The 24,094-nt window shown below is 43.6% G+C and overlaps 1 protein-coding gene across 4 annotated transcripts in view; it reads right to left on the bottom strand.

Annotated features, from left to right (window-relative positions):
- The window catches only part of PAIP2 (poly(A) binding protein interacting protein 2), a 290,265-nt gene extending 280,770 nt beyond the window's left edge, over positions 1-9,495 (bottom strand). Inside the window, exon 1 of one of the 4 annotated variants that reach the window (XM_030211529.1) lies at positions 9,411-9,495. Coding sequence is in view for 1 of the 4 variants with exons in the window: in XM_030211528.1 (XP_030067388.1) it covers positions 9,302-9,344 (43 nt within the window). In the remaining 3 variants the exon portion in view is untranslated. Of the gene's footprint in view, positions 1-9,301; positions 9,390-9,410 lie in introns of those variants that run through there. The other 3 variants (XM_030211533.1, XM_030211528.1, XM_030211532.1) reach the window with 3 other exon arrangements.
- Positions 9,496-24,094: the final 14,599 nt, after the last annotated feature.

Genomic DNA, 24,094 nt, shown 5'->3' with positions numbered 1-24,094 from the left:
CGACAGGAAAAAAACAAATCTTGGAATCCCTATGGATTGAAATGCCATGTGTAAGGATAATGACAGGAGTGCATTATCGCCCACCTGGTCAGGATGAACAGACGGAACTGTTATCTGAAATTAGGGAAGCTAACAAACTGGGTAACACAATAATAATGGATGATTTCAATTACCTATTATCTAATAGGAGTGTGGTAGCCGTGTTAGTCCACTCTTAAGGTTATCAATAGAAATCAAACAAAATAAAACATGGAAAAGAAAATAAGATGATACCTTTTTTATTGGACATAACTTAATACATTTCTTGATTAGCTTTCGAAGGTTGCCCTTCTTCCTCAGATCGGAAATCAGATTTCCGATATGACGAAGAACAGCAACCTTCGAAAGCTAATCAAGAAATGTATTAAGTTATGTCCAATAAAAAAGGTATCATATTTTCTTTTCCATGTTTTATTTTGTTTGATTTCTATTGATAACCTATTATCCAATAAAAATTCTACCTTATAAACCCTGGTATTGGCGGTGTATCACAATTTTACATGAATCAAATTGTGGAGAAAAAAAAGACTTCAGAAACCATGGAGTTATCTCTGTTATAGGTAAACCTTTCAATATTCAGAGAGCTCCTCTTTAATCACTAGTCTTCACAAAAAAAACTCCACTTTTCTTCTTCATGAATTACATGTAAATACACCTTTCACAATACCATATGGTAGAGGCTCATTCAAACCGCCATTTCTTCGGTGAGATAAACATTAAATCAGTACTTAGCTTGGATAGTAGTTGTGCAGCAAATGTAAATTACTTTCAAACAGCATACTTTAGCTTTAACGCCCAACAGGAGAACCCTGTTTCGCCTCAATCAGGCTGTTTCAAGGGCTAGACATTGTATCCAAAAACTCTATCCACAGCTCCACACAATCACCACGCTCATTGCCTCTTCTTGGCGTTTTTAAATTATTGGACGACTTCCCTTCACAATATATACGTCATTTCCTCCATGTCGCCAACCTTCCTCTAAGACGTGTACCAATCAGCATTTAGAAAATTCAAAACAACCCAATCCATTTAGAGAAATGCTTTCCACTCTATTGATATATTTAAACCTTTAGGAATTACAGTTTTCAATAAATATATCCATCTCTGTTCCTTTTGTCTTAGCATACGTCTAACATCTCCTCTTCACTCTGTCACTTGCATCTGTTCCAAAACTATGCATCGTAATTCTGAAAACTCATGTTTCAATAAACAATGAGAAACTCAGGGTTCATAAGTTTTTTTTGCTTGTATACAATGTCGATGTTCAATTAGACTTGTTTTCAACATACGTGACGTCTGTCCCACGTAATACAAGTCACAAGGGCATTTCAAGAGGTAAATCACATTCATAGATTGACAATTAGTAGACACTTTAAGCACATACAACTTTCCCGTGTGCACGTCAGTGAAGTTATCTCCATTGATCATATTCTGACATACTGAACATTGTCCACATGCATTATGATATCCCTTTAAATTTTCTACAGTTTTCTGTCGATTCCACGCAAATTTTACGATAACGCAGAAATTGTGCAAAGGGGATGTTGGTTTTACAATGATTCGGATGCATGCTCTGAAAATGTTGTGTTTCTGTCAGTTGGTTTCACAAAAACCAATGTTTCCAATTTTTTCTGAACAACATTCACTTGTACATCCTTTTTTAGATATACAAGTGAATGTTGTTTAGAAAAAATTGGAAATATTGGTTTTTGTGAAACCAACTGACAGAAACACAACATTTTCAGAGCATGCATCCGAATCATTGTAAAACCAACATCCCCTTTGCACAATTTCTGCGTTATCGTAAAATTTGCTCTACAACAGAACAATATTTTCATCAGACTTCTAATTTGCAACAAAAATTGGAAGAAAGAAGATATCCTAAGAAATTTGTAACGAAATATAATATCCATACGAATAAAATGGTTAAAATCATTAAAAGACATGTTTCTATGCTAAAGATTTATCCTTGCTTCTGTAATTTGAGAGTTCTGTTTGCGTATCAAAGACAAAGTGATTTGAGTGATTTATTATGCCCAGCAGATACATGGAATCGACGGAATACTGTAGAAAATTTAAAGGGATATCATAATGCATGTGGGCAATGTTCAGTATGTCAGAATATGATCAATGGCGATAAATTCACTGATGTGCACACGGGAAAGTTGTATGTGCTTAAAGCGTCTACTAATTGTCAATCTATGAATGTGATTTACCTCTTGAAATGCCCTTGTGACTTGTATTACGTGGGACAGTATGTTGAAAACACTTCTAATTGAACATCAACATTGTATACAAGCAAAAAAAAACTTATGAACCTTTAGTTTCTCATTGTTTATTGAAACATGAGTTTTCAGAATTACGATGCATAGTTTTGGAACAGATCCAAGTGACAGAGCAAAGAGGAGATGTTAGACGTATGCTAAGACAAAAGGAACAGAGATGGATATATTTATTGAAAACTGTAATTCCTAAAGGTTTAAATATATCAATAGAGTGGAAAGCATTTCTCTAAATGGATTGGGTTGTTTTGAATTTTCTAAATGCTGATTGGTACACGTCTTAGAGGAAGGTTGGCGAAATGGAGGAAATGACGTATATATTGTGAAGGGAAGTCTCCCAAGAATTTAAAAACGCCAAGAAGAGGCAATGAGCGTGGTGATTGTGTGGAGCTGTGGATAGAGTTTTTGGATACAATGTCTAGCCCTTGAAACAGCCTGATTGAGGCGAAACAGGGTCCTCCTGTTGGGCGTTAAAGCTAACGTATGCTGTTTGAAAGTAATTTACATTTGCTGCACGACTACTATCCAAGCTAAGTACTGATTTAATGTTTATCTCACCGAAGAAATGGCGGTTTGAATGAGCCTCCATATGGTATTGTGAAAGGTGTATTTACATGTAATTCATGAAGAAGAAAAGTGGAGTTTTTTTTGTGAAGACTAGTGATTGAAGAGGAGCTCTCTGAATATTGAAAGGTTTACCTATAACAGAGATAACTCCATGGTTTCTGCAGTCTTTTTTTCTCCACAATTTGATTCATGTAAAATTGTGATACACCGCCAATACCAGGGTTTATAAGGTAGAATTTTTATTAGATAATAATTGATTGATATTCTACTGATTCCAACATTGATCTCAGTGATTTCAATTACCCCAATACTGACTGGGTAAATGTAACATCAGGGTACGATAGAGAGGTAAAATTCCTTGAAGAAATCAAGGACCGTTTTATGGAGCAGCTGGTACAAGAGCCAACAAGAGAAGGAAAAATTCTAGACCTAGTCCTTAGTGGAGCGCGTGATCTGGTAATGGTGCTGGGGCCGCTTGATACTGATATCATCTTTGGAGTAAGTACTCACAAAAACGAGACTATGATAAAATTTAAAAACAAAAAAAAAAACTTAGGAGAAGCTGTGAAGGTCAAAAACTTACATCAGGCATGGATGCTGTTCAAAAATACTATCCTGGAAGCCCAGATCAAATATATTCTGTGTATTAAAAAAAGGAGGAAGGAAGACCAAATGACAGCCCGTGAAGGAAGCTATTAGAGCTAAAGGAAAATCCTTTAGAAAATGGAAGAAGGAACCGACTGAAAATAATAAGAAACAGCATAAGGAATGGCAAGACAAATGCGAAGTGCCGATAAGGAAGGCAAAGAGGAACTATGGAGACTTGCTAGAAGAGTGAGTAGCACTGTTTTGGTGCTGTAATTGGAGCAGAATCCTGATTGGGATTCGTGGAGTATATGATATTTGTGCAAGTAGTCCATTACCTGAGTGGTGACTAGTCTTTCCAATTAGTTTTCTCATGAGCGGTATGGAGGCCACTGGTCTGTAGTTAGTGGGATCATTTTTGTCCTTTTTTTCTCATTCTTTATTTTTTTTTTTTAATCATTTTACTTAATTACATTCACATTTATCACATAAATGTAAGAAAATACAGAAATTAATATAAAAAGGAAAACATTTTCTCTCAACAATATATGTTTACATAATTGTCCACAATTGGAAGATCCAAGATCAGGAAAACTATCTTAAAGAAAATAAGAAAAACTCAAAATGATTGATATTACACTTCACATTTTCTGAGGGAGGAAGGTTAATCGGTTATTGCAGCCGGTACAGTGGTAACTAAAGGAAGTTGCTGCAGAGGATTCTTCATCTGTTTCCACAAACTCTTATAATTTCTTAGGTTCAAACAAATAAGTAATAAGGAAATAAAACACTTACAAGGGAATCGCGCTAGGAAGGTCCCACCTAGGGCAATGATTCCTGGCTTAAAAGCCTTCACACCTCCCAGTCTGCGATTCCCTTGATGTGTCAGAAAACATATTCATCTTTGAACCCAAAAAACTACCAACCATGTATCGGAAATATAATTTCAAAACATTGTTCCTATCTAAATCAAAGACGAAAGTCACTAATAATATAACTCTATCTATAACTTCTGAGTTTTCCAAAATGTCAATTAAACTTACATCTCTTTTCTCTGATAAAGAAGATTTTAAAGGAAATATAATTTTAGTCACCAAAAGGTGGCTATCAGAAGGTATTAGCAAAGTATCAGAGAAATATTTCTGATTTTCTCATTCTTTATTAACAGGGATAGTATATTGCCTTTTTCTGTTAGGAACGAGCCTTTGGATAACATAACAGCCAAATAGGATCTCAACTGTTCTAAGAAGTGTGCCGGGGCCGTTTTCAATAGGTAGCTTGGGCAGCTATGTAACATGCAGGGCGATTTGTAGAATTTCTGTACTGGTTGCTTTACAGCAAAATCTTTGGAGGTAATAAGAAACAGCATAAGGAATGGTAAGTCAAATGTGAAGCGCTGATAAGGAAGGCAAATAAGGACTTTGGAGGCAAAAACACATAGTAAAATTTTTTTTAGGTATATTAAAAGAAAGACGGTAAAAGAATCGGATGGACTGCTAGATGACCAAGGGGTAAAAGGGGCAATCTGTGAAGATAAAGCCATAGCGGAGATATTAAATGAATTTTTTGCTTCGGTCTTCACCGAGGAAGATTCGGGAGAGATACCGGTGACAGAAATACTATTCGAAGCTGAAGAGTCGGAAAAACTGAATGAAATCTCTATAAACCTGGAGGATGTAATGGATCAATTTGACAAACTGAAGAGTAGAAAATCTCCTGGACCAGATGATATTCATCCCAGAGTACTGATGGAATTGAAAAATGAACTTTCGGAACTATTGTTAGTAATATGTAATTTATCTTTAAAATCAAGCATGGTACCAGAAGATTGGAGAGTGGCCAACGTAACATTGATTTTTTTTAAAAAGGCTCCAGAAGAGATCCAGGAAATTATAGACCAGTGAGACTGAAGTCGGTGTCAGCCAAAATGGTAGAGACTATTATAAAGAACAAATTTACAGAGCTTATTCAAAAGCATGAATGAGAGAAAGCCAACATGGATTTAGTGAAGGGAAATCTTGCCTCATCAATCTATTACATCTCTTTGAAGGGGTGAACAAACATGTGGATAAAGGCAAGTCAGTCGATACTGTGTATCTGGAGTTTTAAAAGGCATTTGAAAAAAGTACCTCATGAAAGACTACAGAGGAAATTGGAGAGTCATGGGATAGGAGGTAGTATCCTATTGTGCATTAAAAACTGGTTAAAAGATAGAACACAGAAAGTAGGGTTAAATGGTCAGTATTCTCAATGGAGAAGGGTAGATAGTGGGGTTCCCCAGGGGTCTGTGCTGGGACTGCTGCTTTTTAATATATTTATAAATGATCTAGAGATGGGAGTAACTAGTGAGGTAATTAAATTTGCTGATGACACAAAGTTATTCAAAGTTGTTAAATTGCGAGAGGACTGTGAAAAATTATAAGAGGACCTTACGAGACTGGGAGACTGGGCATCTAAATGGCAGATGGCGTTTAATGTAAGCAAGTGCAAAATGATGCATGAGGGAAAGAGGAACCCGAATTATAGCTATGTAATGCAAGGTTCTACATTAGGAGTTACCGATCAGGAAAGGGATCTAGGCGTCATCGTTGATGATACATTGAAACCCTCTGCTCAGTGTGTGGCGGCAGCTAATAAAGTAAACAGAATATTAAGTACTAATAGGAAAAGAAAAGAAATGGAAAACAAAAATGAGGACGTTATAATGCCTTTGTTATCGTTCCATGGTACGACCACACCTCGAATATTGTGTTCAAGTCTGGTCAACACATCTCAAGAAAGACATAGTAGAATTAGAAAAGGTAGAGAAGGGCGACGATAAAGGGGATGGGACGACTTCCCTATGAGGAAAGGCTGAAACGGCCAGGGCTCTTCAGCTTGGAGAAAAGACGACTGAGGGAAGATATGAGAGAGATCTATAAAATGAGTGGAGTGTAACTGGTAAACGTGAATCGATTGTTACTCTTTACAAAAATACTGGAATTCGTTGCCAGAGACTGTAGTAAAAGCAGTTAGCTTAAAAGGTTTGGATGGCTTCCTAAAGGAAAAGTCCATACACCATTATTAAAATAGACTTGGGGAAAATCCACTGGTTTCATTATAGATCCCTGGGCACTCCATAAACTACGTTTCTTCATTATGAAAATTTACCATTTAGTCTTACTCTTTTAGATTCTTTCTAACCTCAAAAAAAGATATAGTGGAATTAGAAAAGGTACAAAGAAGCGTGACGAAAATGATAAAGGGGATGGGACGACTTCCCTATGAGAAAAGGCTAAAGCAGCTTGGACTATTCAACTTGGAGAAGAGACAGCTGAAGGGAGATATGATAAAGGTCTATAAAAGTGGAGTGGAACGGGTAGATGTTAATTGCTTATTTACACGTTCCAAAAATACTAGGACTAGTGTCACGCAATGAAGCTATTATGTAGTAAATTTAAAACAAGCCAGAGAAAATATTTTTTCATTTAACGTGTAATTAAACTCTGGAATTTGTTGCCAGAGAATATGGGAGAAGCAGTTAGCTTAGCAGGATTTTTAAAAAGTTTTGGATAATTTCCAAAAAGTCTATAAGACATTATTAAGATGGACTTGGGAAAATCCACTGCTTATTTCTAGGATAAGCAGCATAAAAATCTGTTTTATTGTTCTGGGATCTTGCCAGGTACTTGTGACCTGGATTGGCCACTGTTGGAAACAGGATACTGGGCTTGATGGAACTTTTGTCTGTCCCAGTATGGCAACACTTATGTTCTTATAACGCTAGATCCATTATTAGGAGTCACTACACACACCTAAAAAGGATTTGGGCCTCATTGTGGACAACATGAGAGCCTTGGCACTGTGTGTGGTGGCGGGCAAAAAAACCCCCAAAAAATAGAAAGCTAAACCACATAGAATGTTTTAGCAAACAAAGGAATGCAGAATATCAAAATGCCTCTGTAATGCTCCATAGTGAAATCACACCTTGAGGTGACCAGAATTGCACACAATACTCATCTCAAAAAAGCTATAGTAGACTTAGAAAAGGTACTGAGAAGGGAAACAAACAAGTCCCCAATGAGGAAAGGTTCAAAATGTTTATGATAAAATCCCAAGTGGAGCTGAACAGGCAAATGCTTATCAGGGTGTTTACTCTTTCAAAGTACAAAAAACTACAGGATGCTCCATGAGTCTAACAACTAGCATATTTAAAGCAAACCAGAAAAATATTTTTTCAACAAACAAGTCTAGAATTTGTGCAGGAAGAAGTGGCAAAAGCAGTTAACAGAACTGGGTCTAAAAAGTGTTTAGAAAAATTCCTGGATGAAAATTCCATAAATTGTTATTAACTAGGTAGGCTTGGGAAAAGCCATTGTTTATCCCTGGGTGTTGGCAGCATGAAATCTATCTACTTTTATTTATATTTATTGCATTTGTATCCCACATTTTCCCACCTATTTGCAGGCTCAATGTGGCTTACATAGTTTTGAGATCCTGCTACGAAGTTGTTACCTGGATTGGCCATTACTGGAAACAAAATACTGGGCATGATGGACCTTTTAGTCCTGCCCACTACTGCAGTTCTTCAGTTTTGAAGGTGGCTCCTAAATCTGAACCAGACCTAAAGCAAAGTTACTCACCTATAGCAGATGTTCTCGAAGGACAGCGGGCCATCATATTCTCACAGCTGGGATGGGTGACATCATCTGACAGACTGGTGCAAACGATGATTAGTGAAACAAGAACTTTCTAACAGCGTTCCACCGCGCACATGCTGGTACCTTCTTCCTGCTCACCATACAAGCACGGGTCCGCTAAGTCATACACGATAGCTAAAGAATTCACCTCCAAGGGGAGATGGGCAGGTATGTGAGAATACTTGGCCTGCTGCCTCGGAGAACACCTGCTACGTGAGTAACTTTGGTTTCTTTGAGGACAAGATGGGAATCCCTAGCTACCAGGATCACCGAAAACAACAATGCTAGGAGAATAAGGACTCAAAACACAGAGGTCTGGAAGTCAATTAACCTGAAAGTACATACTAGCTGTGAAGGTGCAGGAAAAATAATTTTTGTTGAATTCAGCATAAACAATTTTTTTAAGCTGTCATCTGTGGTTACAATCCGTTAAGGAAGGCATGTGGAGGGGCAATCCTAACTACCTTACTGTGCAAACCAGATGGGCCATTTTGGTCTTTATCTGCTGTCACCAACCATGTTAGTAAATATTATAAAAGAATGTTCTAAGCTGCTTTCTGTGACTTGGTAAAATATCAACATATATTGCCTCTCCACAAATATTAACACCTTTTATTTATAATACTATACCTTTCAGAAAAGGCTTCAAATCTTCCTCACCTCTTAGTACATGTTTTAGAACTGTATATTTTTTGTAGGCGACTCACAGCCTACTTTGTACCCCACCAGTATATATCTATACTGTAGACTATATATAATATTATCTCCCGTGACTCCAGACTCCTCTTCCGCCTTTGTCATATCCTGTATTCTATATTACCTCCCAGGAACACAGATTCCTTTGTTCTCTGTCAGTGAGTGCTATTATATTATATACTATCGTTTTACATGATAAAATCTGTCGGGGGCGCAAACTCCTTTGCTCCCACAATGGGCTTTGTTGGCAGGGAGTTCCCAGCATGCGCTGCGCGTTGCCAGGCTCCAGGATAGAGGGGGCCAATAAACCCCGGCGGGCCATTGAGGAGCCGGAGGGGCTGGCATCATTATCGGGACTAAATAGTGTCTCGAGCGGCTCCTGCATTCTTTCCGTGCCGGCCTACTCTCTTCTCCTCAACTTCGAAACCCGTGAACAACAGCAGCAGCCCCCACCTTGACACCTGCGCTGCAGCTCTCCTGTCACTGCCGAGTACATGCTACCCCCGCCAGGCACTCAGCACACAACACTCCTGCACCGCCTTTATCAGGAATTTCACCTTACCTTCCTCTTTCCAAACAAACAGCCCGATAGGAAGTGACGTTAGCCGTCTCCTTGAGTGTCCACGGGACGAGGGGAGCGACTCGCGAGCGATTCCGGAACCCAATGGGAAGCTGGAGCACAGTGGCCGGATGTATTGTTTGTCAAAGTAGGCGGGCGGCAGACAGTCAGGTTTGCATTGCAGACAGTTACTTACTGGACTCAGTAGCAAGGATGGGGGAAAGCTAAGATAGAGGCCCGTGCCTCGTGCGCATTATTTGTTTTCTTCCATTTTTTCAAAGTCCTGTACTCCAGAAACAGTGGTTGGAATGTTATTTTGTAAGTGTAGCTCTTCCTCTCAAAGTCGTGATGCTGCAGAGTTTGTCATTAGAATCGATTTGCACCTTTTAACGACCAACGAATATTATTTTTTAAGTGCATATTTAAAAAGATATTTGCATAATGATTATAAAAAAAAGTTTGTCATCACGGCATTTTATTATGCTGAGTATATTTTTATCGTGAAAAACAACCACATAATGGTTATTTTCTGAGAAAACTCTGCATAATTGTTGCCAGACAATGTAGTAAAAGCAGTTAGCGGGGTTTAAAAAAGGGTTGGATGGCTTCCTAAAATAAATAAATAAACATAAATAAATAAATAAAGGAAAAGTCCATAAGCCATTATTAAAATGGTCTTTAGGAAATTCCACTGCTTATTTCTAGGATAAGCAGCATAAATGTATTGTACTTTATTGGGATTTTGACAGGTACTGTTGCAGGAATTACCACTATTGTTAGCAGAATCTGTGGTACTTCAGGAGTCAAACACCACACACCAGAATGAGAGAGAAATCTTCTTTATTTGCCAGCAAACAAAGTAGGACATCAGCTCTAGCTTTCTCTGTGTCCTTCTGTGTCTCTTCTTCTGAGCTCTCTCTCGTCTCAGCTCCTTCTCTTCTTCTAACGTAAGCGGCTTCTGCTCCCAGTTATATAGGGTCCTACACCTCTCTAGCCCCCCTTTCTCACCAGATGGTAAAGAATAGATTGATTACCCTGTCTTGAACTAATTATTACTTACACATTACTTAAAAATATCATACATAGGTTTGATATTTCCTAAACTGACCTATGACCTGGGGCCTCTCAAACTAGACAATGTGGCATGCATTTTATTATTATTCACATAATCCCAGTCATAGCTTAAACTGGGTTCATTGAGGGGCCAATCTTACTTAATGGCACACAGACATGGTTTGTTATTACTTTCAGGAGACCAGTCCTACATTTAGCTATTCATCAAGGAGACGAGAGTTGACTTGTCCTGACCTCTTTCACCTAGCTTCATACACAGAACTCGCTAGGACTGTGGATAATTCAAACCAGATGATGACCTCTTAAACTGCAGACAAAGCTCACTTGAAAAGTCAGTCAAAGATGTAACAACTGAATTGAAAAGATATTCTACATAGAAATAGAACTTATTAATTAAACAGAATAAAACATATTCTAAAATAAGCAGAAATCAGAATTCCTTATAAGACAAAATCTAAATCATCTAGAATTATCTAGACAGCATTCAGCCTACTCTTTTTAAAACTGCAGTATGCCTTACTGAGAATGTGTGGTAAATAATACCTATGAACAATCCATCACTCAAAAAGGGACAAAGAAAGTTTCATTTCTCACTGACCTTTCTAACCTCTAGTCTAGCAAAAGCTAGACTTTTGAGCAATTAAAACCAGATGGCATTCCATCACTTGCAGGACTGAAAAGTTAAACACCAAATTAATATGATTTCTTTGCCCAGGCTGCCTCAATACTTGTGACCTGGATTGGCCACTGTTGGAAACAGGTTGCTGGACTTGATGAACCTTCAGTCTGTACCAGTATGGCAATACTTATATACTTAGAAAGGTTTTATCTGTGAAAACAGTATTACAGTGTGGTTTGCAAGTGAATACCACAGCATTCTACTCGCTCTCTGCAATGTGCTTAAATGGTTCAAGGGCTTTCTCATCTCAAGATACCAAGTAAAACAGTCAGGCATCATCTCAGCGCCCTGGTCCCTAAACTGCGAAGTGCCACAGTTCTCTCCTCTCTTCCTCACCCTGTCTAATGTAATGATGGCACCACTATGTTATCTACTTGAATCAAATGGCTTTAACTGTTTTATGTATGCCAATGGTTTTACAATATCTCACCTTTGATAACACTATCAACAATAGCGTTATAGTATAAAATCTGCTCTAAACCTAATGGAATCATGGGCAAACAATTTCAAGTTGAAACTTGAGAAAACCCAAATTCCTAATATTAACAAATCCTCACTAACCAATCACCTCTTCTACTTGCACCTTTGGTAACACACCCTATCCACTTGAGCGGTATTTGAAAATCCTGGGAATAATAATTGATCAACAGCTCTCTTTTGAACCACAAGTATTGAAACTAGTGCCTAATGTATTCAGATCGCTATGGAAACTAAAAAAACTAAGACCTTACTTTTCAATCTTCAGATCACTAACTCATTCCTTGGTACTATCAAACTTTGATTACTGTAATGCGGTCTATGCTGGACTTAAATTCTCACTAATCAGAAAATTACAAACTGCTCACAACACAGCAGTTTTGTGCTTTAAGCTTCCCGATGCTCCAAAGCGACCCCTCTTTTACTCAAATTACACTGGCTACGGTCTGTGCCCTGAAAAAGACAGGTTTTTACCTATCAAGGTAAGGTACACACAAAAAACGGCACATGTGAGTTTATCTTGTTGGGCAGACTGGATGGACCGTGCAGGTTTTTTTTCTGCCGTCATCTACTATGTTACTATGCGCATACGGGCCTTTCCTATGACTATGGATGAGAAATATGTGAACAGCATTTGGGATCTTCTGAAGAATGCAATCCAGGAGATCCAACGCAAGAATAACAGTGGACTCAGCTTTGAAGAACTTTATAGAAATGCTTATACTATGGTGTTACATAAACATGGAGAAAAACTGTACACTGGATTAAGGGAAGTTGTTACTGAACATCTTATAAACAAGGTCCGAGAAGATGTACTAAACTCTTTAAATAACAACAGTTCCTACAAACACTAAATCAAGCTTGGAATGATCATCAAACAGCTATGGTGATGATTAGAGACATTCTAATGTACATGGACCGTGTATATGTGCAGCAAAATAATGTGGAGAATGTCTACAACTTGGGATTAATAATTTTCCGAGATCAGGTTGTACGGTATGGCTGTATTCGGGATCACCTGCGGCAGACTTTGCTGGACATGATCGCAAGGGAGAGGAAAGATGAAGTGGTAGACAGAGGAGCGATAAGAAATGCATGTCAGATGTTAATAATTCTAGGCCTTGAAGGGCGATCAGTTTATGAAGAAGATTTTGAGGCACCATTTTTAGAGATGTCTGCAGAATTCTTTCAGATGGAAAGTCAGAAATTTTTAGCTGAGAACTGTGCTTCAGTGTACATTAAAAAAAAAGTTCATGTATTTACTTTCAAATTATGTGCATTTACTCATCAAATAATTTATGGTTCAACCCTGTCTTACATGCAGAATCTTACAGAATTGCCAACATGAAATGCCAAAAAATCCTCCAGAGACTTTCTAATATTACACTTCCCTAAATGTAATAAAATCAAATATAAAACTATCCACAATGCTGGTTTTACATACCAAAGTACAACCAAATGGAATTCTTTACCCAAGAAACTCCATCAAACTGAAGACTATCTCTCATTTTGAAAACTATTGAAAACTTATCTAATAAGATTGATCTTTAACAATAGATTTAGAGGCATATTTTCAAAGCACTTTGGGAGGCTAAGTTCCATAGGTTTCTATGGAACTTTGGGAGGCTAAGTGCTTTGAAAATATGCCTCATAGTTAACCTCCAAATTAAACCTGCCAAATCAATAACTATGTCTGTATTCACCTTCTATTCCTATTTATTACATTTGTATCCCATGCTTTCCCACAGATAGCAGGTTCAATGCGGCTTACATAGTAAATAGAAGTACAAAGTTTTGAAGGAGAATATTACAAGTTGTAGTAAACATAGTGATAGTGGGGTTTGAGGATATGTGAATTGAACGTGGAGAGGTAAACAAAGATAGGATGAGCAAAAGGAAAAGAGATTGGGAGGGGTAAGGAGTAGGAAGGATGGAGAGGAAAAGATTAAGGGATGAGCATAAGGAGAGAGTGGTGGATGCTTGGAATGCCCTCCCACAGGAGGTGGTGGAGAGGAAAACGGTAACAGAATTCATACATGCGTGGGATAAACATAAAAGAATCCTTCTCAGAAGGAAGAAATCCCCAGAAGCTTAGCCGGTAGTGGGAGGCGGGGCTGGTGGTTGGGAGGCGGGGATAGTGCTGGGCAGACTTATACGGTCTGAGCCAGAGCCGGTGGTGGGAAGTGGGGCAGGTGGTTGGGAGGCGGGGATAATGCTGGGCAGACTTATACGGTCTGAGCCAGAGCCGGTGGTGGGAGGTGGGGCAGGTGGTTGGGGGGCAGGGATAGTGCTGGGCAGACTTATACAGTCTGTGCTCTGAAAAAGACAGGTACAAATCAAGGTAAGGTATACACAAAAAATGGCACATGTGAGTTTATCTTGTTGGGCAGACTGGATGGACCGTGCAGGTCTTTTTCTGCCGTCATCTATGCCGTGTTACTATGATTGGGAGACATGGTCTAAGGTATAATAATCGTCAGGACAGTAATCATGTGGGTGGGCTTAAAAAGTTAAATTGGGTCATTAGGGTAAGCTTTCTTGAAGAGATAGGTGGGTCTTCAACATTTTCTGAAGGGTAGATGGTCGCTGATTTTACGGATGGATCTTGGTAGAGCGTTCCAAAGCTGGCTGCCCAAAAAGGAGAAACTGGATGCATAGGAGGTCTTGTATTTAATACCTTTGCATTTGGGAAGGTGTAAATTGAGGTAACTACGAGAAGACAATGATCTGTTTCTGGTTGGGAGGTCGATGAGGTTATTCATGTAGTTAGGGGATTCTCCATATATGATCTTATGAATCAGAGTGTGGACTTTAAAATTTATTCTTTCTCTGATGGGGAGCCAATGAAGCTTCACTCAAAGAGGTGTTGTGCTATCGAATCTTGACTTGCCAAAGATAAGTCTGGTTGCCGTGTTTTGGGTAGTCTGAAGTTTCTTCAGGATTAGGGTCTTACATCCTAAGAAAACACTGTTGCAGTAGTCTGCGTGTGTGAGTACTGTGGATTTCACTAGGTTCCGGAAGGTGTCCAAGGGAAGATATGATTTCACTCGTTTCAGTATCCACATCATATTGAACATTTTTTGTGATGAATTATGTATTATAAACATGTTATATGTGCTAGACTTCATGTTACCTGAATTTTGTAGTTACATTTCTACCTACTTGTTCTATGTAATCGGAATGGCTTCTCAGTTCTACATTTGTTACTTCGTCAGCCACATTGAACTTGAATTCTGTTTGAGATGATGTGGGATATAAATGTCATAAATAAATATTTATTAGGATTTATTTACTTTCTTTTTTAAGAACTTCAGCCAAGGCAGTGCACAGCAAGAATAAACCAGACACACGTAAAACGAAGATGCATACCTGTAGCAGGTATTCTCCGAGGACAGCAGGCTGATTGTTCTCACTGATGGGTTGATGTCCACGGCGGCCCAGGAACGGCAATTTTTCACAGCAAAAATAAAGTTTTGCCAGAGCCTTGCGGGACGCGTACACCCATAGCGCAAGAGTCCCCGCTCAGATCAAAAAGCAATAGCAAGGAGAAGAACAACTCCAAAGAGGAGGTGGGCGGGTTTGTGAGAACATTCAGCCTGCTGTCCTCAGAGAATACCTGCTACAGGTATGTATCGTTGCTTTCTCCGAGGACAAGCAGGCTGCTTGTTCTCACTGATGGGGTATCCCTAGCACCCAGGCTCACTCAAAACAACAAAGAATTTCAATTGGGCCTCGCAACGGTGAGGACATAACTGAGATTGACCTAAAGCAGAAACTTCTAACAGAGTGCAGCCTGGAACAGAATAAAAATGGGCCTAGGGGGGTGGAGTTGGATTCTAAACCCTGAACAGATTCTGTAGCATCGACTGCCCAAACCGACTGTCGCGTCGGGTTTCCTGCTGAAGGAGGTAGTGAGATGTGAATATGTGGACTGATGACCACGTTGCAGCCTTGCAAATCTCTTCTATAGTGGCGGACTTCAAGTGGGCCACAGACGCTGCCATGGCTCTAACACTATGAGCCGTGACATGACCCTCAAGAGTCAGCCCAGCTTGGGCGTAAGTGAAGGAAATGCAATCTGCTAGCCAATTGGAAATGGTGCGTTTTGTAAAGGGGAGGATAAGGGTTTTGAACAGATGGAAATGGAGGGGGGAGAAGGAAGGAGGCTCAAGAGCCGAGGGAGACAGAGCAGAGCCTTACCTTTAATCATTCCTCAGGGAGAGAGAGAGAGAAGGAAAAAGGTAGTGCCCCCTAGAAAATGGAGGTGGGAGAAGGACTACATTTCCCAGCATCCCCGGGGAAAACCCTGGCATAGGGATTATTGGCCCCAGCATTCCCCGGGAGAAGGCTCTGACAAGGCAAGGGAGGGGCACCTGGAACATAATCAAGTAAGAGAGGAACAGCCGCCCAGAGTGGAGGAGAATGAGCCCATGGACTGGCAAGCTGCAGGAGAGAAGGAGCAGGAGGCAGGCTCTGAGGAACCCATGGACCTTTCTGCCTGGGCTCATGCCTTGAAAGCTAAACTGAAAAACCAGGTGAACTCCTGGTGTCACAGCTGGGCTGAAAGTAGAAAGGGGAAAGGTCATGCGGGAGGAGGGTCAGTGAAGTAATAGAGTGACCCAGAAAGGGGGGGATCTTTTCCTCTTTCCCAAAAGAGTTTAGGCTGTGTTCTTTGAAGAGACTGTGTGTCTGAACTGAGTGCTAAGGCATTAAGCACTGTGGATTTTGAACTGTTGGGAAAACAAACCTTTTGTGTGGGGGAGGGGAAAGTAAGCTACAGTGTTTTTTTTTCCTTTTTGTGGGCTGAGGCCCACAGAACTGTGTGTTTGGAACTGTTTGCAGAAACCCCGTGGGGGTGGACAAGATACAGGGATTCTTTTTGGGGTGTGAAGTTGGATTACAGAGGAACCTATCTGTGGGGACTGTTAATTTGGCTCCAACTGATTTGTGCAGCAGCTGGAAGGGGACGTGTTTGTGTTTCTGCTGTACCTGGGCCCTGAGAGAAAAACAGGAGCAACTGTTTTGAAGGGCTGCAGGATTCCTTTTGGAAGTTACTGAACTGTGAATCCCGGACAATAAAGGAGCTTGGTGACTTTTACCTTTTTGGAGTTTATTTCCTTTGAGCCCTGCCCTGTGGACTGCAGTGGGCTGGGAGGCTGAGTGGCCAGGGTGGAGGCAAGATCCCGAAGACCCTCGGGCGGAAGGAAGGATCTTTCACAGTTTCCCCGACTGCGACTCCCCTTCTGTTGGGATCAAAAGAAACAAACATTTGGGCGGACTGTCTGAAGGGGCTTGTCCGCGCCACGTAAAAGGCCAATGCTCTCTTGCAGTCCAAGGTGTACAACTGACGTTCAGCAGGCCGGGTATGAGGATGGGGAAAAAATGTTGGCAAGACAATTGACTGGTTCAGATGGAACTCCGACACCACCTTCGGCAAGAACTTAGGGTACGTGCGGAGGACTACTCTGTTGTGGTGAAACTTGAGATAAGGTGCATGCACTACCAAGGCTTGGAGGTCACTGACTCTACGAGCTGAAGTACTACTACTACTACTATTTAGCATTTCTATAGTGCTACAAGGCATACGCAGCGCCACCAAGAAAATGACCTTCCAGGTCAAGTACTTCAGATGGCAGGAATTCAGTGGCTCAAAAGGAGGCTTCATCAGCTGGGTGAAAACGACGTTGAGATCCCATGACACTGGTGGAGGTTTGATAGGGGGCTTTGACAAAAGCAAACCTCTCATGAAGCGAACAACTAAAGGCTGACCAGAGATAGGCTTACCCTCTACATGTTGATGATAAGCACTAATTGCGCTAAGATGAACTCTTATGGAGTTGGTCTTGAGACCAGACTCTGACAAGTGTAGAAGGTATTCAAGCAGGGTTTGTGTAGGACAAGAGCAAGGATCTAGGGCAGTGATGGCGAACCTATGGCACGCGTGCCAGAGAGGGCACGCAGAGCCCTCTCTGTTGGCACACGCACCGTCGCCTCACCCACCGGAAGTTTGTTTCCTCCTTCCTTCGAGTTCCAGGCCCCCTCCCTCCGAATTTTAAAAGTCTTCTATTTTACCTCGTCAGGGTTAGGGCGGCAGCATGCAGGCTCGGCTCGGTGCTTAGTTCAGTTTTCCCTTCTCTCTGTCAGCTCTGGTCCCGCCCTCATTTTCTGTTTCCGCAAGGGCAGGACCAGAGCTGAGAGAGAGAAGGGAAAACTGAACTAAGAGCCGAGCCTGCATGCTTTTTACCACTGCTGCCGCCCTAACCACGATGGGGTAAGATAGATGACTTTTAAAATTTGGAGGGAGGGGTGACCCTGGAACTGGGAGGGAGGGAGGGAAGGGGGCCTGGAACTCGGAGGCAGGTGGAGGGGGAACTCGGGAGGGGGACAGGAGAGAGAGGGGGGACGGGAGAGAGAGGGGGGAATGCATCACCTATTAAATTGCCCTGTTGGCACTTTGCGATAAATAATTAGATTTTAGGTTGCTGTTTGTGCACTCGGTCTCTGAAAGGTTCTCCATCACTGATCTAGGGCCTTGCTATTTCACCAGACGGCGAACCTCCTCCATTTGAAAAAGTAGCACCTCTTCGTGGAATCTTTCCTGGAAGCAAGCAAAACTCGGGAGACACCCTCAGAGAGACCCAAGGAAGCAAATTCTACGCTCTCAACATCCAGGCTGTGAGAGCTAGAGACCAGACGTTGGGATGCAGAAGCGCCCCCTCGTTCTGAGGGTTGGAAAACAGTCCAATCTCCACACTTCTTCAGAGGACAACTACAGAAGAAGAGGGAACCAAATCTGACACGGCCAGAAGGGAGCAATCAGAATCATGGTTCCGCGGTCTTGCTTGAGTTTCAGCAAAGTCTTCCCCACCAGAGGTATGGGAGGATATGCATACAAAAGGCCCTTCCCCCAATGAAGGAGAAAGGCATCCGACCGTAGCCTGTCTTGAGCCTGAAGTCTGGAACAGAACTGAGGGACCTTGTGATTGAGTTGAGTGGCAAAAAGATCCACCGAGGGGGTGCCCCACTCTCAGAAGATCTTGCATACGACACCCAAGTTGAGCGACCACTCGTGAGGTTGCATTATCCTGCTCAATCTGTCAGCCAAAGTGTTGTTTACGGCTGCCAGATACGTGGCTTTGAGAAACATGCCGTAATGGCGAGCCCAAAACCACATCTGGACGGCTTCCCGACACGGGACGAGATCCGTTGCCCCCCTGCTTGTTGATGTAGTACATGGCAACCTGATTGTCTGTCTGAATTTGAATAACTTGATTGGACAGCCGATCTCTGAAAGCCTTTAGACCTGCGATAGGGCTTTAGTGGCCTTGCTACACCTTTGCTCAGTAACAGACAGTTGGGATGTCATGACAACGGGGGTCTTGTCAGTTTGTTTGTAACAAGACAGATGGTTGGGATGTCATGGCAATGGTCTTGTCAGTTTGTGGTCAGCCAGAACTTCTGGTCTTGCCACTATCAGTGGAAACTCACAGAAACACAAACGGAAATAAGCAGACCCAAAAGAAAAGGCCAGAAAATTCCAGAACAGTTGGTCTAGTCCAGTTCCCTGATTGGTGTGCCAGAAATTGTGATACTGTTTAAAAGGAATGATTGTGAAGGCAAGGCCGTGGCCATTCTGGATTGAACCACAGGAGTAAATCATATGGTCAGTTTTGCTGTTGGATGTCAGAAATTAAGATTTTTGTACTGAAGAAATGTTTCTATTACGGGTAATATGGAAAACGCTGCATAAACCCCTCAAACAATGCATAAACAAAAGGCATAGAGGTCCCAATTTTCAAAAATTGTTCTAAAACAAAGATTTTTAATAGAAATAAATGCAATTTTGTCATCAGAGGGGGGAGTCTGTCGGATATGCTGGATGGTTGGATTAAAGAAGGTGGTATAATTGAAACTGTACAGCGAATGAAACATACCTGTAGCAGGTGTTCTCCGAGGACAGCAGGCTGATTGTTCTCACGACTGGGTTGACGTCCACGGCAGCCCCCACCAACCGGAAGAAAACTTTGCGGGTGGTCCCGCACGCAGGGCACGCCCACCGTGCATGCATGGCAGTCTTCCCGCCTGTGCGCGACCGTTCCCGCTCAGTTGAATGACAAGCAAAGGAATGAGTAAAATGCAACTCCAAAGGGGAGGAGGGAGGGTAGGTGAGAACAATCAGCCTGCTGTCCTCGGAGAACACCTGCTACAGGTATGTATCATTCGCGTTCTCCGAGGACAAGCAGGCTGCTTGTTCTCACGACTGGGGTATCCCTAGCTCTCAGGCTCACTCAAAACAAGAACCCAGGTCAATTGAACCTCGCAACGGCGAGGGCATAACAGAAATTGACCTACGAAGAACAACTAACTGAGAGTGCAGCCTGAACAGAATAAAATCAGGTCCTGGAGGGTGGAGTTGGATTCAAACCCCAAACAGATTCTGCAGCACCGACTGCCCAAACCAACTGTTGCGTCCGGTATCCTGCTGGAGGCAGTAATGTGATGTGAATGTGTGGACCGAAGACCACGTCGCAGCTTTGCAAATCTCTTCAATAGTGGCTGACTTCAAGTGGGCCACTGACACTGCCATGGCTCTAACACTATGAGCCGTGACATGACCCTCAAGAGTCAGCCCAGCCTGGGCGTAAGTGAAGGAAATGCAATCTGCTAGCCAATTGGAGATGGTGTGTTTCCCGACAGCGACCCCCTTCCTATTGGGGTCGAAAGAAATAAACAATTGGGCGGTCTGTCTGTGGGGCTGTGTCCGCTCCAGATAGAAGGCCAACGCTCGCTTGCAGTCCAATGTGTGCAACTGACGTTCAGCAGGGCGGGTATGCGGTCTGGGAAAGAATGTTGGCAAGACAATTGACTGGTTAAGATGGAACTCCGACACAACCTTTGGCAGGAACGTAGGGTGAGTGCGGAGTACTACTCTGTTATGATGAAATTTAGTATAAGGAGTATGAGCTACCAGGGCCTGCAGCTCACTGATTCTATGAGCTGAAGTAACTGCCACCAAGAAAATGACCTTCCAGGTCAAGTACTTCAGATGGCAAGAATTCAGTGGCTCAAAAGGAGGCTTCATCAGCTGGATGAGGACGACGTTCAGATCCCATGACACTGCAGGAGGCTTGACTGGGGGCCTTGACAAAAGCAAGCCTCTCATGAAGCGAACGACTAAAGGCTCTCCAGAGATGGCTTTACCCTCTACACAATAATGGTAAGCACTAATCGCACTAAGGTGATTCCTTACTGAGTTGGTCTTGAGACCAGACTCTGATAAGTGCAGAAGGTATTCAAGCAGGTTCTGTGCAGGACAAGAACAAGGTTCTAGAGCCTTACTCTCACACCAGACGACAAACCTCCTCCACTTGAAAAAGTAACTCTTCTTAGTGGAATCTTTCCTGGAGGCAAGCAAGACGCGGGAGACACCCTCAGACACACCCAATGAAGCAAAATCTACGCCCTCAACATCCAGGCAGATTGAAGGTTGGGGTGCAGAAGCACTCTGTCGTTCTGCGAAATGAGAGTCGGAAAACACTCCAATCTCCACGGTTCTTCGGAGGACAACTCCAGAAGTAGAGGGAACCAGATCTGATGGGGCCAAAAAGGCGCTATCAGAATCATGGTGCCATGGTCTTGCTTGAGCTTCAGCAAGGTCTTCCCCACCAAAGGTATGGGAGGATATGCATACTGGAGGCCGTTCCCCCAATGGAGGAGAAAGGCATCCGACGCCAGTCTGCCGTGTGCCTGTAGTCTGGAACAGAACTGAGGCAGCTTGTGATTGGTCTGAGAGGTGAAAAGGTCCACCGAGGGGGTGCCCCACTCTCGGAAGATCTTGCGTACCACTCTGGAATGGAGCGACCACTCGTGCGGTTGCATGACTCTGCTCAGCCTGTCGGCCAGACTGTTGTTTACGCCTGCCAGGTATGTGGCCTGGAGAAGCATGCCAAACTGGCAGGCCCAACGCCACATCCTGATGGCTTCCTGACACAGGGGGCGAGATCCGGTGCCCCCCTGCTTGTTGATGTAATACATTGCAACCTGATTGTCCGAATTTGGATGATTTGGTAGGACAGCCGATCCCTGAAGGCCTTCAGTGCATTCCAGACCGCTCGGAGCTCCAGGAGGTTGATCTGAAGATATTGTTCCTGGAGGGACCACACCCCCTGGGTGTGGATCCCATCGACATGAGCTCCCCACCCCAGGCGAGATGCATCCATCGTCAGCACCTTCGTGGGCTGCGGAATTTGGAATGGACGTCCCAGGGTCAAATTGGTCCGAATTGTCCACCAGTGCAGCAAAGTGCGGCAACTGGTGGAGAGGCGGATGACATCTTCTAGATTCCCGGTGGCTTGGCACCACTGGGAAGCTAGGGACCATTGAGCAGATCTCATGTGAAGACGAGCCATGGGAGTCACATGGACTGTAGAGGCCATATGGCCCAGGAGTCTCAACATCTGCCGAGCTGTGATCTGCTGAGACGCTCTGGTCTGGGAAGCGAGGGACAGGAGATTCTGCGCCCTTGCCTCGGGAAGAAAGGCCTGAGCCGTCTGAGAATTCAGCAGAGCTCCTATGAATTCCAGAGATTGGACTGGCTGGAGATGGGACTTCGGGTAATTTATCACAAACCCCAGCAGCTCCAGAAGGTGAATAGTGCACTGCATGGACCGAAGAGCTCCTGCCTCTGAGGTGCTCTTGACCAGCCAATCGTCGAGATACGGGAACACGTGCACCCCCAGCTTGCCTAGATACGCCGCAACCACCACGAGACACTTCGTGAACACCCGTGGTGTTCCGTGGTGCAGAAGCGAGCCCAAAGGGCAGCACACAATACTGAAAGTGCCGTGTCCCCAGACGGAATCGGAGATACTGTCTGTGAGCTGGCAGTATCGGGATGTGAGCGTAAGCGTCCTTTAAATCCAGGGAACATAGCCAATCGTCTTTCTGAATCATGGGTAGAAGGGTGCCCAAGGAAAGCATCCTGAACTTTTCTTGGACCAGATATTTGTTCAAGCCTCTCAGGTCTAGGATGGGGCGCATCCCCTTTTCCACAAAGAAGTACCTGGAATAGAATCCCAGCCCTTCCTGCCCGGGTGTTACGGGCTCGACTGCATTGGCGCTGAGAAGGACGGAGAGTTCCTCCGCAAGTACCTGCTTGTGAAGGGAGCTGAAGGATTGGGCTCCCGGTGGGCAATTTGGTGGAGTGGAGACCAAATTCAGGGTGTATCCGCACCGCACTATTTGGAGAACCCACTGGTTGGAGGTTATAAGAGGCCACCTTTGGTGAAAAACTTTCAACCTCTCCCCGACCAGCAGGTCGTCTGGCATGGCTACTTTGATGGCGGCTATGTTCCCATGGATCCAGTCAAAAGCCCGTCCCCTGCTTTTGCTGTGGAGGCACAGGGGGCTGCTTAGGCACATGCTGTTGACGGGAACGAGCGCGCTGGGACTGTCCCTGTGCCTGAGGAGGCCTTCGGGCCGGCTGGGAGTACCTACGCTTGCTGTAGGCTTAGGGTGCAGCCTGCCAGGCCTGGGAAAAACGTCCACCTGCAGAGGTGGATGCTGAAGGCGCACGGTGGGAGAGCTTGTCGAGAGCGGTTTCCCGCTGGTGTAGTTGGTCCACCAACTGCTCAACCTTCTCGCCGAAAATGTTATCCCCCCCGGCAAGGGACATCCGCCAGCCGCTGCTGGGTGCGGTTGTCCAGGTCAGAGGCACGCAGCCAGGAGAGTCTGCGCATCACTATACCTTGGGCCGCAGCTCGAGATGCCACATCACAGGTGTCATAGATACCCCTGGACAGGAACTTTCTGCACACCTTCAGCTGCCTGACCACCTCCTGAAAAGGCCTGGGCTGCTCCGGAGGGAGCTTGTCGACCAGGTCCGCCAGTTGCCACACATTATTCCGCATGTGAATGCTTGTGTAGAGCTGGTATGATTGGATGCGGGTCACGAGCATGGAAGATTGGTAGGCCTTCCTCCCAAACGAGTCCGGAGTGCGAAACTCCCACCCAGGGGGCGCCGGGTCGGTATCCCTCGAACTCCGTGCTCTCTTGAGAGCAGAGTCCACGACCGCAGAGTCATGAGGCAATTGAGGCCGCATCAACTCTGGGTCTGAGTGGATCCTGTATTGGGACTCCGCTTTCTGAGGGATGGTGGGATTAGATAGTGTGGCTTCAACCAGTTCCGAAGCAGTGTCTTCTTAAGGACATTGTGCAACAGCACCGTGGAAGACTCTCTAGTTGGTGATGGATAGTCGAGGACTTCAAGCATCTCCGCCCTCGGCTCATCCACAGTAACCACGGGGAAGGGAATGCTGATAGACATATCCCTGACAAAAGAGGCAAAGGAGAGGCTCTCAGGAGGCGAGAGCGTCCTCTCCGGTGAAGGAGTGGGGTCGGAGGGAAGGCCCACAGACTCCTCTGAGGAGAAATATCTGGGGTCCTCCTCCTCCCCCCA

This window comes from Microcaecilia unicolor, chromosome 8 (genome assembly GCF_901765095.1).
Source record: "Microcaecilia unicolor chromosome 8, aMicUni1.1, whole genome shotgun sequence".
Classification (NCBI taxonomy): domain Eukaryota; kingdom Metazoa; phylum Chordata; class Amphibia; order Gymnophiona; family Siphonopidae; genus Microcaecilia; species Microcaecilia unicolor.
Note: the sequence above shows the minus strand (reverse complement) of the source record. Positions and strands in the feature narration are given on the sequence as shown.